Source organism: Vanessa atalanta, chromosome 10 (genome assembly GCF_905147765.1).
Source record: "Vanessa atalanta chromosome 10, ilVanAtal1.2, whole genome shotgun sequence".
NCBI classification, from domain to species: domain Eukaryota; kingdom Metazoa; phylum Arthropoda; class Insecta; order Lepidoptera; family Nymphalidae; genus Vanessa; species Vanessa atalanta.
The window spans coordinates 275908-293332 of NC_061880.1; the positions used below are offsets into that span (position 1 = coordinate 275908).

Genomic DNA, 17425 nt, shown 5'->3' on the forward strand with positions numbered 1-17425 from the left:
GCCTGACGTAAGCAAAAAATGTAAACTTAATTAGTGATAAATCCAATGATAATCGGTTGTCAAGGACCGACTTACGTGTTGGAAAAAAATCTGTATCTGAAGTTCACCTGAAGAAAAGGTTATCGGAGAGAGCAGTAAAAATAAGAGATAGCCGGCAATCGACTGATGATAAAAAAATAAAAAAAATAAATGCGTCGAGTATATAAACGCGTTTCGGGGTTTGTTCGACACACTCATCAGAAGTTTGGGTAGTGAGCTGGTCATCATGAAGATAGTGATATTAGCGGCGATCCTCGCCGTGACATCGGCATCCGTCATCAAGGATGACCACACCGTCTTCATTGGAAAGGATATGTTGAGTAAGTCGATTTAATTTTTAAGAATAGAGAATTTTATATGTTTGCATTAAACAGTACAGATATTGTTAAAATAGATAAATGTTATAACTGATATTATTTTAGCAAACTATATATTTTTTTATTATAAGCAACCTTTTTTTATTTATTTTATGCCGACAAGCAAACGGGTCATCTGATGATAAATCGTGACCACCGCCCATAGACATTGACGCTGTAAAAATATTACCAATTCCTTACATCTCCAATGCACCACAAACCCTGGGGACTAAGTTGTTATGTCCCTTGTGCCTATGCCTGGCCTGCCTAGGCCTGTGTCACAACAATACAAAGTATTGCTGCTTGGCGGTAGAATATATGATTAGTGGATGGTACCCACCAAGACGGGATTGCACAGATCTACCACCAAGTAAATTTCCATACATTTTCCGTAAAATTATTAAAATATGTTTTTTCATTACAATAATAATAATAAATTGAACGAATTACACAACATGCACGTAAATTTTAATTCTACAAAACGATCTTTATGTTATTTATTTTCTTTTTGCAGCAAATGTCGACATTAAGACCAAGGAAATCCTGTGCATGAAACTTTTGAACTACATCCTGCAGCCTACCGTCTACGATGACATCAGGGAAGTGGCCAGAGAATGGGTCTTGGAAGAGAACTTCGACAAATACTTGGTAAAATAGCAAAACAACTTATTTTATTGAAGAGTTGCCTTTTCTGCATTTTAAATGAAAATGAAATACAAGCTAAATTTAATTTTGATTTTCAGAAAGTCGATGTTGTGAAGAAGTTCATCGAACACTACAAAATGGACTTCTTGCCTCGTGGCGAAGTGTTCGTGCACAGCAATGACAGGCAGATGGAGCAGGCCGTTATGGTCTTCCGTATTCTGTACTTCGCAAAGGACTTCGACACCTTCATCAGGACCGCTTGCTTCCTTCGTGAGCGCATCAACGGTGGCATGTTCGTGTACGCCTTTACCTGCGCCGTGTTCCACAGAGAAGACTGCCGCGGTGTAGTTCTCCCAGCTCCCTATGAAATCTATCCTTACTTCTTTGTCGACGGTCAAATTATCAACAAGGCTTTCATGATGAAAATGACTAAAGCGGCCACCGATCCCGTGCTGTTCGATTACTATGGTATCAAGGTAACCGACAAAAACCTTGTCGTCATCGACTGGCGCAAGGGAGTCCGTCACGTATTAAGCGAAAGCGACCGTATGTCCTACTTCACCGAGGACATTGACCTTAACAGCTACTACTACTACCTGCACATGTACTACCCCTACTGGATGACCGACGATGTTTACGGCTTGAACAAGGAGCGCCGCGGTGAAGTCACCATGTACAGCAACCAGCAACTTCTTGCAAGATACAGGCTCGAACGTCTGGCTCACGACATGTGCGACATTAAGATGCTCAACTGGAACGAACCCCTGAAGACCGGTTACTGGCCCAAGATCCGCCTTCACACTGGAGATGAGATGCCCGTCCGTCGCAACAACATACTGCTCATTAACAAATACAACTTGAAAGAGAAACTTTACGTCGATGACATCGAGAACATCATCCGTGATGGTATCTTCAAGGGTCGTATTGAGCGCGTAAGTATTTTTGAATTTCAATATATTATCGGCCAAATTTAAAACATAACGGAGTGAAAACTTACTCACTAATTCCTCTCTCTTCTTGTCATCAGTCAGCTGACATTTAACAAAAGAAGACATAGCATTATGTTACTTTAGAATCGCTACACAATATTAATTAGAAACGGTTAAATAATAAAAATAATTTAATAGACCTTACAATTTTTAAAAAGAGACATATATGTATATATCAAATGAACAAATGTAATCAAAGCAGAGCAGTATTCAAATTGTTTATGATTTTCAGCGTGATGGAACGATCATCAACTTGAAGAAGACTGAAGACTTCGAATACCTAGCTAGGATGCTCCTCGGTGGACTGGGTATTATGAATGACGACGCGAAGGTTGTTCACGTCATGAATTTGTTCAGGAAGATTTTGTCTTACGGTACCTACAACTTAGAAAAGTGAGTTTATTAATCGTTTTTATAAAATATTTTAGGCAGACAAGTAAAGGTGTTACTTGTTGGTAAGTGGTCACCTAAATCCATAGATACTGGTACTGTGAAAAGAATAATTAATCAGTAGATGGTGCGATTCCAAATGGGTCTATACAAAGCCTTACGACCAAGTTTTTAAACTCAATAAAAGTTATTAATTATTTTAGAATTACGTTACAAATATTAAGCAATGCTTTCACTTTCCACAGGTACACTTACATCCCAACCGCATTGGATATGTACACGACTTGTCTCCGTGACCCTCTGTTCTGGATGGTCATGAAGCGCATCACAGAAAACGCTGTACTTTTCAAGAAGTACTTACCTAGATACACAAAGGAAGAGCTCAGCTTTGACGGAGTGAGAGTTGAACACATCGTTACCGATAAGCTGGTCACCTTCATGGACGAATATGACTTGGACATGACCAACGCTCTATATCTTGATGAGACTGAGATGCACAAGAAGAAGTCTGATATGACCTACGTTGCTCGCATGCGTCGCCTCAACAACCACCCATTCAAGGTCACCATTGATGTCGTCTCTGAGAAGGCGGTCGATGCCGTGGTACGAATGTTCATTGGACCTAAATACGACTGCATGGGCCGTTTGTTGAACTTCAACGACAAGCGCCTTGATATGGTAGAAATCGACAGCTTCTTATACAAACTAGAAACTGGCAAGAACACCATTGTTCGCAACTCCCTCGAAATGCACAACGTGATTGGTGACAGGCCTTGGACCCGCCGCTTCATGGACTACACCACCGACACCACAGGAACCGTTGACCGCGTCGTCGACAGCTACTGGTACAAGCAACGTCTTGGCTTCTCTCACAGGCTGCTCCTTCCTCTGGGTCGTCGTGGAGGACTTCCTCTTCAACTCTTCGTCATCGTCACCCCTGTTCGTACTGGCCTCGTTTTACCCACCATCGACATGACAATCATGAAGGAACGTCATGCTTGCCGTTTCTCCGTCTGCTTCGACACCATGCCTCTCGGCTTCCCCTTCGACAGGGAAATCGACGTAACCAACTTCTACAACAGCAACATCAAGTACATCGACATTCTCGTCTACAGAAAAGACATGGGTCTCTCCAACACCGTCAAGGATATCGACATGTCGGAAATGGTGTTGAAACGGGACGACCTCACCTACTTGGACTCGGACATGTTCGTCAGATGGTCCTACAAAGACGTTATGATGATGAGTACGGATAAGATGATGAGACTGTAAGCGATGTTAACGTAAAACCGTAATATGTAATATATTTAAATAAATAGCATCGAATTTACTCTTTAGTTTCCTTTAACAATGCCATGGTATACTTTTATATTTTACACAAACGATACGGGTTACATGCAACAAACGAAAAGTCGTCCCTGAGGTAAGACAACAGCTACACTGTGAAAACATTTGGTACAGCGAGTGCTTTGATCTCTCAACCTTGAAACGGCCTCCCTAAATAATTTCTCTTTGATATTTTCAACTTGGTTAGTTTGTTAACATTGAAACAAAATAGGGTCCGAGTAAATAATAACAGAAGTTAATTTCAGCAAAAATCGTAACCGATGAATATCAGAAAGTTTTGAAATGAGTACATTTTTAATTCACAATTTATTGGTGACAAAAATTATTTACTTGGTAATTCGAAATGGAAGTTTCGCTTGATATTGCAATGAAGGTTTATTTTCATTCGAACGTAACTTTTAAATTCCTGCAGTAAATGGTCGTTATTGCACGTTGGAGTTGGAAATGTTTGGAATATCGATGTCTACTGGAAATTTTAATTACGTTGTGCTACCGTTGCTCTGATATAGACACCCAACTGTGATTAAACTATTCTCTTTGGAATTCAAACAGAGAATTGTTTTATTAACACTACGTGTTTCGTTCGCAGAGCGAAAAATGAAATTATGCATTATTTTCATATATTTTTTATATAAAATGAATGAATCCTGTTTTGGTTAAAATCCTCAAATTTCGACTTAAATTAATTTATTCTAACCACTGCGCTATCGCAATGCGACCATTAAATTGTATTATATTTATTCTAAGCTAAACATAACACTTGTAAATTTCAAACATTTATTAAACTGCTGAGATATTAGTCAGCTATCATGATTTATCACTCAGGCGTATTACGATAGTCTCGAACACCAAACTGATTTGACCATCATCTGGATCATTACTATCTTGTATGAAACAAAAGGCATTTTTAATTAAAATATTTTCGTGGTCGTAAAAACAAAATGTGATGTTTGTTCATTGAATACGAGTTTAAGATAATAACACTTTGATCTGACGTTTTAACCACATATCATTATACGTATTACATTGTTCGTAGCGTAACGCTTTAGCTGTTCATTTCGAGCGATTACACTTTCGTTTAGCTTTGCAATGAAATGTTTTATCTACCAAACGTACACACAGGTAGAGATAGACCAAGTTTATTTATGCTTTGGACACAACATGAACATAAAATTCACGATTCATGGTTCGAAGAATCAAAGAGTGCCTTATGATCGAAGAGTTTTCTACCACATTTCATCAACTATTTTTATAATTATTACGCTTCAGGGAATTAAGATAGTTTGCATACCCTGGTAAAGAAAATTTAATGAACATCAATTTTGAACTTGCAAAACTAAAAAAACGTCAAAATAGTATTAGAATTGTGTATTTTATTTAAATAATTTTTTTTCAGTAGTTGTTTGTAATTTGTCCCCCCCTATTTCGAATGGCTGTCTTACTAAGTGTTTAATAATAATTAGTAAATGTACATAACAATTCTTTTGGTTACTAAATAATAATAATTAATATAATACTATGTAACAACGAAGCAGGTACGCAGTATATGCGCCGCAAGAGAAGGTAGTCAGCGGAAAGGAAGCCTGACGGCATAAGAGAGCGTCATTCCATTTGCCGTCACAGCATACGAGTCGGTCCCCCCAGGGGCACCAACCAATGTTTCACATCCACATAATATTTGCTTTTGACTGTATACCATGCGCTCGCGTATCGTCCATTCGATCACGTTGAAACTTTGTAAATGGCACGCGACTCGAATCGGATAATTGTTTACAAACAAATTAAAGATTTCAATTAAGAAAGTTTCATTAAATCTAGTGACCTTGTGATTATTAATCTAATTAGAATTACATCCTTTAATGTAGATCACATATCAGAAACATAATAGTAAAGTTAATTAGTCAATGCTGACTGGTCCTGAAAAGGAGAGGTGACTTTATAGAGCGGCGGGACTTCACAGGCTGTTAATTTGCGTTACTTTAGTCCAATTTTATTTCAATTAATATATATATTTTTAAATAAATAAATAAATATTGAACAACAACACATTACTCTGATCCCAGTGTATCTAAAGCACTTGTGTTATAGAAAATCAGAAGTAACGACGGTACCACATACACCCAGACCCAAGACAACATAGAAAACTAATGAAATTTTTCTACATCGACTCGGCCGGAAATCGAACCCGGGACCTCGGAGTGACCCATGAAAACTGTCAGCATATGATATATAGGATGATTTTTATTGTTTCTCGAACAATAAAAATCATCCTATTTGAATCACAAATCGCTTACATTAAAGGTGTAATAATTGTATTTAATATAAGTGTGTTTACATTATTTATACGACCAAAAAAAACGTAAATATTCGGGCAGGAGGACAACTTGAATACATTCCTTTGTTATTTCGGGCGATATCCATCACACCGCTGTCTAGATAAAGTCCTGAGAGAACTCTGTCACGCTTCAGGTTACAGAGAAGAGCGAACAGCTTTTATTACAAATCGCTGGATCCACAATATACAGGTAGGATATTGTTGTATACTTTCGTGAGTATTTCACGTTTGCTATTGTTATTTGACGTTGGAGACGTTTTAACGAATCTCTTTGAATATCTAGTCGAAGTTTTCACGTGGGAAGATTATGATATAGATCCGTGCTGGATTATTGGGTGCCGATATTACGAATACTGTGCGAGTGACGCGGGCGAAAGTAATCTCGGTATTGTTATAAAACGAAAATGGTTTCTTGAAAAACATTTTATTTTACTCTGTCACAAGCATTGACTTAAATATACTTTATTTGGTAGACGTTCACGAGGGTTTTTGAAATATAATATATGACAATTGGATCGGAAACGAGGAACGCAGAAATTATTCCTCTTTTTCCATCAATACATACAATTCAAAAATAGATACCAATGACAGAATTATATTAAACAAACTAAACTTTTATGTGACATTTCATATTAAAACTGTAATCACTCTACATTTGTTTCTCTCTATAACAGTACGAGACTAGAAAAACATAAATTTAATTACAAAATAGATCTACATATATACGATAGTGTATGTGTAAATGTATAAACGAAACATTTGTTTAAAACTTTATATGAAACGCAGCCAACGTTCACTTTTAATCAAGTAAAGAAGTGATGTATGTGTTCTACAAAGTGTAGTCATGTCGGGAGGCACGTCCCGTGACAACAGTGCATCAATCACGCTGGAGCGTGTTCCTATCCGAGCACAGGGCAGACTTACGTATTAATACCGACTAGCTTACTAGCCAGCTCCGATAACCGCGGCCACAAATAAGGCTTTTATTTGATATTGCTTCGAATAGAATTCAATGAAAAGCTCCCAGCTCCGACACGACGAAGCGAAAGAATACGTGCTAAACATACGGTTTCGTTGCGAGGGGTTAGTTTAATAAATAAGAAAAATATTGATGATTAATTTATTACTTTACCTACTTACAGGCATCTAAAAGACTATCTGACTGTTGCGCTTTTTGATCGAATTTGGTATAATATAGTAAGCAAATTTAAACCAAGGAACTACATAGCCTACTTTTCATACCTAAAACCTCCAACCTTCCCCTCATACGGCCGAAGCCGCGCGCTTAAACTGTGATTATTATAAACGTTTTTCGATTAAAAAGGTATATCATCTGAATATAATATATTTACACGCGCTTATGCACTTAGCACAAACGAATATTTATTAATAATTGTTCAATTCAAGGTAGTGTTGTTGATTACAAACAAAAAATGTGTCAAACAGCTCAATCGTTCGAGTGGTTTAAACTCAATAACAACATTCAATCTGACGTTAAATAAAAACTTGTGACTACGCGTTATCGCACTATGTGGTAGTGCCGTGTGCAAGTATGTGTAGGTACATATTTCATACTAGCTGTGCCCGTGACTTCGCGCGCGTTTGAGTTTAACGAAAAAGTTATTGTTATAGTCTAAGTAACTCCTTATTACATCAGCTTTCTGCCAGTGAAACTAGCGTCAAAATCGGTCCAGCCGGTCCAGAGATTAGCCGGAACAAAAAGACAGACAAACCGACGGACAAAATTTGAAAAAAATGTTATTTTCGTATACGTACCGTGTATACATATATATGCATTTAGTTAAAAGCGATTATTTTAATATTACAAACAGACACTACAATTATTAAATATAATAAAATTGTAATTTTATAGATTCTACCACCAAATAGCAAGACATAGTTTTCTTCTGTCCCGGTAGGTTCACTGACTCACTAATCCTTGAAGACACAAGGTATATAACACCTTAGTTTTGGTCTGGCGGCGCGATGTAAGAGCTATGATTAGTATTTCTCATGGTGCCAATGTAGAAAGTGTAGTAAAAGCCAAGTTGCCCGTTTTGCCAGTCCACTTACGCACTCGTAGTTGAAAAAAATGATTAAAACTTTAATATTTTCTGAAGTAACAAAATACAATTATGTATTACAAAAATTATAGACGAAGTTAACAAGAAGCTTTTCGATTGAAAAGTTTGTAACGCGAAGCTGCAGCGAGCGATCGATCAGTTTCAACAGTTAATCTCAAACGCAACAGGCGCCCTCGCGAGCTGCGGAGTTAATACGTTATGGACATCTCACATTCACTTATAAACACTGTGCTGTGTTAGATGTTAAATATTTTATTAATATTTTTATACCATACATTTTCAAATTAAGCGTGTATAATGTTGTTTAATTTTTTGGTAGATAGTTGCTAACCTAAAAATTTGACGAAACAATGGCTCCGAGGCTTGAACTTGAACCCGTCAAGTCCACTTATCTAGTCGACTAAGACGCACTCAATAGACATATTATATTAATCTGGTAACGCGATTTCTGTAGTTACATACCTCGTGCACTGTTGCCGTCTATTTTGAAGTAAAACTACTTTTGGCGCGTTATGAAAAGTTTTGATAGTGAATTTATGTAACGCGTGCGCACAGGGTGACGTTGCTCGCTAAACCAGAGACAGAGTCTAGTCGCTCGAAACTTCACATCTAAAATTATTTTACAAATATTTTAAATTATAATTGTTTCAATTATTGAATATTAAAGTAGTAGCCCAAAAAAAACCAAGAATGACATTCATCATAATAGTTATTACCAATAATTATTACTAATAATTAGATTATTATTATTTTAGGTAATTATTAAAAACCGTTTTTACAAGTACACGCCCTTTTTTTATCGAAGACCACTAAATACCCAGTCATCTGACCGTAATTAAACACTTCTGCTGCTAGACATTGGCATTAGAAAAGGCTTAGCCTATCGTCTTGTGCTTACGCTGCCGACCGTGGTATCTCAGATATTAAGCCTCTTAGTGTAATTACACTAGCGACCTCCCCCTAATATCGGAACGCAATAATATACACACGGTATGAAAGCTCAACATACCCGAACTGAACCTCTATGCCTATTAAATATTATAAGGTCTTGTCAAAATACTGTTAGTGGGAATTTGATTTAACTATATACTAATGGATATATCCACCAACCTGCTTGGGAGCAGCGTAGTGGAATATGCTCCAAACCTTCTCCTCAAAGGGAGTGGAGGCCTTAGTCCAGCAGTGGGAAATTTACAGGCTGTTAATGTATTTATGTAATGGATATATAGTAACTGGTGGTAGGCCTGTTGGCATGGTCGTCTGGGTAGGTAAGGTGTTCCTCCTATCATCATACATTCTACCGTAAAAAAGCAACAATTATTATTGTTATTGTATACTATTGTATCGGTGTGACGAGTGTTACTGGCACAAGGGACATGGAATCTTAGTTGCCAAGGCTGGTGTACGTATTACAGAAATACTGTTATGATCATTGGCCCTTATCATCATAACATAAAAATATATGTGCTAGAATTTGATTCAGTACCGAGCACGAGATAACAATGAAAACATAAATTAAGCTTGTATAAACACATTGCGTTACTGAGTTCTCTTCGAGTAATAAAAATATGAAATTAAATAACACGACCTAAACATGTACTTTTATAAAGTTGTACTTACGTGTAAGGCTAACATGTCTAAGTCGTGTTCATAAAATGTATTCGGTTGAAGTGAATAGCATTCGGAGCATCAATCACTTCCCGCTCGCGACTCTCGACCGACGACATTAACTTATTGCTACTTCACTTCACTTTAAAGTGAAGTTCTTTTGGACGTTTATTCAACGTTTAATATGTCGTATCCGCCGAGAAGATATGATTTCGATTGCGGAAGTCGCAAAGTTATTCAAATTAAACAGTTCATGTGCTAAATTTATATTTACAATTCACCGTGTTGTACGGGTGGAGTATCGTAATATCGAAATGCTTTACGATCACACATCATTTGATTTGTTAAGCTGGTAGGAAATATTACAAGAGTAGTTTTGATATATAAGTAAATAAATCAATAAATAAATAGGTATTAGACAACATCATATACATTACTCTGATCCCAATGTAAGTAGCTAAAGCACTTGAGTTATGGAAAATCCGAAGTAACGACGGTAGGTACCACAAACACCCAGACCCAAGACAACAAAGAAAACTAATGAACTTTTTCTACATCGACTCGGCCGGAAATCAAACTCGGGACCTCGGAGTGGCGTACCCATGAAAACCGGTGTACACACTACTCGACCACGGAGGTTTATTTTTTTTTAATACTTTCTTGAACCATAAATATTATACAGATAGACTTTGTGTCAAAAGTTACATATAAAGGCTCTTAATCCTTGAATCGACTTCTTCGAGTATTTCCGAAAATTGATAAACGTAAACAGATATGAGAAATCAAGTTAAAACAACCCACATAATTTCTCAAAGTAGAATAGCAAAGATACTGTATTGTTACGGAAATTGAAAGTGTTTGATTAAAATTTCAGTGCAATCGGTTGAGTAGAATCGGTATAAATTCAGTTGCAAGGTTCGACCGACGCACCGAGCAGAGCTATTAGAGCTGAACGGACTCAAGTCGTGCCGCAAACACGATCGTGAAATATCATACAAACCATATTAGCAAATTATTATTTTTTAATAGGGGGCGGAGCAAATGTGCCATCAAATGTTAAGTGGTCACCACCGCCAATGCGCCACCATACTTGGGAACTGAGATATCCCTTGTGCCTGTACTTACACTAGCTCAAACACCCTTAGAACCGAAACACAACGATACTAAGTATTAGTGTTTGGCGGCAGTAGGGTTTGCACGAAGATCTACCACTAAGTAAAATCATTAAAAAAATAATAACCTAACATTACTGACCGACAATATTGCTCAAAACGGCAGGTTATAAAAAACTATTTTGATTAAGGGTCATTGACCTTGACTATATGTATATAGGATATTCACTATCTTTTAATAACTGTTGTGGTTTATATATATTTTGAATGTATATCGTTTCGTAGTTATCGAATTTATTGGATTGAATCTCATTTAACTTTTATCAAACTGCAATAGCGTGTTGTTGAACGATTCACAGCGAAAATAACCACCGTTTTGTAATGTGCAGTCCGTGTGCATTGAGTCAGAACGTACAACGATATAGGCAGGGAGATCGTTGTGAATTGCTCGTTGTTATTAGTTTCTTTGTTATACATACATTTTTTATAAATGTAAATATTCAATGGTACAATGTAAATATCTATTTTATTTTTGTTACAGCGAAATATAATTGGTAAAATATTGAAGAAAATTATAATAATATTATGTCTAAAAGTAAGTTGCAAATTATGCGTTAAGCTATTCAATAGAAAATAATATGAACACAGTTGAGTTAGGTGAGGTGAAAGATGTTATGATATACTGTTTTATGCTTCTCGGATTTATATTTACTAACTCTAAGCTTTAATTGTTATATATTAAATTTTACTTGTAAGAATTTTTAGTAATATTTAAAAATCCAACAAATTAATAACGTTCTTACAGCTGAACCATCGCAGACACCTGTGTTTTAAAGTACTGTGATTACTTTAAAAATAATATTGTACAAAACATACAATGCAATATTTGTACAATAAATAAACCTCACTTTTTATTGATAACAAACAAAGCGATCGGAAATACAATCGGCTCTCGGTCTTTCTCAAATTCAATCCCGAGCATTCGGACCGGGGCGAGGATGTAGTCATCCGACCGCTCCATCGACTTCTCTCATTTAGATGGCCATTGTTTCAATAGAACACTCTGTATTTGTTAAAGATTGATTGAAAACAATTTTAACCTGAATCATTTCTATTGGTGCCCCTTGGGGGGTGGGGGGTATGAGCGAATCGTATGCCGTGAAGGCGAACGGCATGATGTTCTCTTGTGCCGTCATGCTTCCTATCCGCTGTCGATAATTAACATTTGATTCAATACTGTAACATGACGAATCTAAAGTGCTTTTATGAGCCAACTTAAATTATATTAGGATTTTAATCTTGCTCGTACGAGCGTGGTGCGTATGCCAAAAAACATGTTGCTGTATTAGCAGCCCGTAAATGTCCCACTGCTGGGATAAAGGCCTCCTCTCCCTTTGAGGAGAAGGTTTGGACCATATTCCACCACGCTGCTCCAATGCGGGTTGGCGGTTGTTGCTGTAATTATTATTATATTATATATATTTAATATTTTTCTTCAATTGTAATTCTACCATGTAAACCAATTTTTAATTTTGAAATAATTTACCATTAACATCTGAAATATAATTTTTTCAATGGAAATTCGAGCAGGGAACGGAACAAAACACGAAGTAATCTTTGTTTGAGAGACTTTTTCTTTGAAATAAGAAATTAATCGACAAAGCTTTTAATTGTTTGCGTCAACACAAAAGAGTTGAAAACAGCTCCATAATTGTCGCTTTGAAACTTTATACGTCTTCGAATGGAGATAGATCTAAGACGTTTCGAATTTTTCAAATAAATACGACATTATAGAAAATACTTCCTATATATATTAAGAATAGTAGCTTTGTTCCATTTTTTTTTTCTCTCTCGCACTCCCTTCGCACTCCCTATTCCCTCCCTCTCATAATCCGATGCGCAGGAGCGAGGCGCGGGAGTGCTTACACTATCAAATCTCAGATGCTGTTCCATATGATACTGTTATTGATTTTATTTTCGATTAGAAAAATCCAACCAGGCTTTCTAGGTATATTGTAGTGTTCCCTTGGCTGACACCGATTCCAATTCGCATTTTTCTTAATCTTATTTTTAGCTCCTTGATCAAATGATCACAAATTAAACTTATTCCAAGAGACACGACTTCATTCGACGCCATATTGAAAGAAACTACGGATGAATGTTCTTTTTTACGTCGTTCCAGCTAAGCCGTGTGAACATGGAATGAAAGAAAAATGAATCATTCACTCAAAAGAACATTCACTCGAATGAACCGTCTGATATCACCTTTAACGATACGACCTTAAGTGCTACTAATTAGAATGAACCACGAAAATGAATAAAAAATGAACCGTCTGATTCCACCTTTAAACTCGTAGATCGTACCAACATATTGTTGAGTAGAAAAAGTAAGTTGATTTTTAAATTGAAGAAGAATAAGCAATTATTTTTATTACCTTTTAGTGCATATTAATTTGTTTTGGAATAGTGTTCAATTTGAAGTGGTTTTTTTTTGTTTATTCGAAGTGTAAATGACGGAAAGAGAGAGATATAGTTTCATAAAAAAGAGGAGGACGAAGAAATAATTAACTGTTCCAAGGCGGCTGATGCAAGACAGCGTCTTCTGAGAACTTATAATACCATCAAACAATTTATCAAAGTAAATTTCTAAAAGTATTAGTGGGGAGAATTTTGATCAAAACTTAACTTCAAAAGCAGTTTATTATAAAGAACATTTAAGGGTATTAGCACGAAAAGTTAATTAAAGAAAGTTACCTTTAAATAATAATTAACTTGGTAGAGCTTTGTGGAAGCCCATCTGTACCCAGATGGGCTTCATCTGTACCCAGATGGGCTTCCACAGACACAGGGAGGTAACATCTTAGTCCCCAAAGGTGGTAATGGAAGGGGTGATCAATACTTTGTACAATACCAGTGTTTATGAACTGTGATGACCACTTGCCATCAGGTGGTGAATTTCCCAGACAGCCTACTATTTTATAAATAATTACGTTTTTAAGTGAATAGTAAAAGTTACTTTGAAATATTACCTGGTTCATCGAAACACTACTTGTGTAAAAATTATAATAATTTAATCAAAAATGAAATAGTTCGCTCATGTAGTATCTATCTATACTGATAAATGATTAGGTGTTTTTTTTATATTTGTTATAACGTACAAAAATTAAAGCAATAATTTTGCTTTGCGATCATGATATAAAATAATAAATTCTCGAGTTTACTTCCGATTCTGGTGGATACATGTGTGGTAGATTCTCATCCGAAACATGCAGGTTTCCTCACAATGTTGTCCTTTAGCTTTGAGCACGAATTGGATTACAAACAACAGCAACCGTTTTCGTATTTTTATACACCGGGTTCCTTTATTTGAACGATCGTTACTACGATTCTTAAAATCCATAAGTTACCGATCGTTTTAAAATTATGAGCAGTTAAAGTCACTTTATACATTTTTACATCACATTACATACATTAAATCATAGATATGATTGATGATGATAATTCTAATTAAAAAACATTCTAAGCAAACCGAATCGATGCTTGAATGTAGTAACCGGACGTTACAATACATTATTTCAAACAAAACACTCAAATTTCACCTGAAAGAATAATATTAGGCTTTTAAGAGAAGGCACTGAACACCAACATACTCAGACAAAAAGTTCAAGATGAGATGTACGAAGTTTAAGCAATTCCCTAACAACAACAATGATGTCAACATGTTTGAACAATATCATAATGTCTGCGAAACGTTCATAAAATTACTTCATGTAAAGCTACTTTATACATCTTTTGTTTTTTAAATTTTTAGCGCAAAAGTCTGCATTTTGTTAAGTAAGGATATAAAGTCTGTGGCACAGTGAATGAAAATTTTAACTCTTTTCAAATCTAATGACATCTTTGTCAAAATTAAAATATATTTCATTTAAGTAGCCTCTTACAAAAGTTTTTGACTCGTGATTTTATTTAATTAAATGTAACTTAAATACTAAGGTACGAATACATTCTTCCGATTTTTCTTTGCGTGGTGGTAGGGGATCTACGCCAAATAGCAATACTTATTACTTAGGGTGAGTGAGCCAGTGTAACTTAAAGAATAAAGAACGTAAATTCTTATTTTCCAAAGTATACGTATACTATAGGTATAAGTATACTTCGAAGTTTTAAGCTCAGGTGAACTGCCGTTGTAATTATTGTTTAATAGTGAAATTTTGAGCAAGCTAGTTCAAAACCGTCGAACATTAAATTGTAATTTTACGATAAAAGCAAACATTTTAGAGCCATATTCACGGAGCGCACAACAGAAAATCGCTTCCTAAAACATTTGCACTGTGTATTTAGCGCTGGAAAAGTTTAACGTCAGACTCGACTTACGTGTAATTATATTTGCTGGAAAACAGAACAGGATGCTAAAAATTTGGTACATTTTTCTGTAGACTCAACGCGGTGGAGCATTTGAAAACGAATGTTTGTCATTACGCAAAGCACTGAGGTTCTATGCTTAGATTCAGATCGAGCTGAGTTTTATATTAATCGCTTATTATCTTACATACGAATGGAAAGAGCCGAGATGGCCCAGTGGTCAGAACGCGTACATCTTCACCGATGAATGCGGGTTTAAACCCAGGCAAGTACCACTGAATTTTCACGTGCTTAATTAGTTTTTATAATCTCATCATAATCATCTCGTGCTCGGCAGTGAAGGAAAACATAGTGAGGAAACTTGCATGTGTCTAATTTCATCAAAAATTCTGTCACATGTGAATCCACCAACCCGCAATTCCCTTCCAGCAGGGAAGGAAGAGGAGGCCTTAGACCAGCAGTGGGAAATTTACAGGTTGTCACTATTATTATATACAAAAATGTATGTTTGTGATAGTAGACTCCGATACTATTTGACCCTCGATACATGTTATAATTGGTGCGCCTTATTACCCATGGGTACTCGTATGCCGCGACGGCAACAGTCATGAGGATCTCTAATGCCACCATGTCCCCGCCATTGTTCACTACTCCCTTTTGTGTTCATGTCACGGTTACTATAAAAATACCTCATTGCTTTACATTAATATAATAAAACTAAAAATATATTTATTTTGGATTGAACTCGATGTCATTTTGAAGAGGCTAAACCCTGCTGAGGGTAGATAAACTAACATTTTATTTTGCTTTAGGTAGCTTAATGCATTCTATAAAATTTCGAAGGGGAACTTAAGATGGAAGACCTCTGATTTTTTTTTACCCCTGTTTTGGGCTAAGGTGACTTAAACGTAGATCTTTACTAGAACCTTTAAATCCTTGAAATATGTTCTAATTTGACAGGTAGACGGTTACAAATGATCTTTATCAATATTGTAAGTCGTGGAATATTAATCGGGATATTTCGAGATAAACGTCAGCTCCGAGACCGTGGATTTGATGCTGAGATTACTAACACATCTGCGTCTGATTTACGAGCCTCGCAAGCTGTAATAATGTTATTAACTCCATATACATTTCAAGCATTTATTTCGACGTATAAAACTAAATTTTACTTGGTGTTAGGGCTTTGTGCAAGCCCTTCCTGTTGAGTACCACTCCCTTATCCAAAAAAAATACCAAACAGCAATACTTAGCATTGTAGTTAAGTTTTGCAGGTTGAGTGAGTCAGTGTAACTATATCAGCATTAGCATTAGCAGCCTGTAAATTTCCCACTGCTGGGCTAAGGCCTCGTCTCCCTTTGAGGAGAAGGTTTGGAGCATATTCCACCACGCTGCTCCAATGCGGTTTATATAGCTATATCAGATACTAGGGATATTATACAATTACTCTCACGGTTGACAGTGCGCTGGTGATGTGAGGAGTGGTTAATATTTCTAACAGAGCTAAAGCCTATGGGTGGTGATGACCAAAAAATTACAAAAAAAATTGAGACAGTTTATTCAAGCACTTCCATCGACAATTAACAAAATTAGGGAAATAGATCGGAGTGTAGATTAGGACGAAAGCAAGGGCTACCCCTTGTCGGACCTTCTCAATAGAACTACACACACATCGTAATCAGATAACACGATACTGTGAGGTCGTATATCTTGCATAAAAGTCACGCATATAAAATCTGAGATTTTTATCATCTACTTTTAGCTACCTATCCCGTCCGCACAAGGGTAGAATAAGGGCACGCTTTTATATTGAAAGGCGGATATCCGTATCCAAATTATTTTGGGGCTAGAATCTGGTCTGGGTGGTCAACCTTCGTGGGTTCATTCATTCTCCACCAGATCAGACCAGATTACCAAACGTAGATTACAGACTTTTAAATTATGTTAAAAGGTTTTTTACGATATAGCTAGGCGGACGGTCTAATGTGCCACCTGATGGTAAGTGATCACCATCACCCATAGGCAATGACGCTATAAGAAATAGTAACCATTGCTTACATCGCCAAAGCGCCACCGACCTTGGGAATTAGATGTTAAGTTCCTTGTAGTTACACTGGCTCACTCACCCAACAAACCAGAATGCAACAATACTGAGTAC

General features: G+C 36.4%; 2 protein-coding genes across 7 annotated transcripts in view; one reads left to right on the top strand and one right to left on the bottom strand.

Annotated features, from left to right (window-relative positions):
• Positions 1–17425, bottom strand: part of LOC125066704 (syntaxin-binding protein 5) — a 251491-nt gene that overhangs the window by 66739 nt on the left and 167327 nt on the right. The window lies entirely within an intron of this gene.
• Positions 236–3749, top strand: LOC125066705 (basic juvenile hormone-suppressible protein 1-like). Its single transcript, XM_047674934.1, has 5 exons — positions 236–359; positions 910–1043; positions 1139–1972; positions 2262–2422; positions 2665–3749. Exons 1-5 carry the CDS (start codon positions 266–268, stop codon positions 3689–3691), a joined length of 2250 nt encoding a protein of 749 aa, XP_047530890.1. The 5' UTR covers positions 236–265; the 3' UTR covers positions 3692–3749.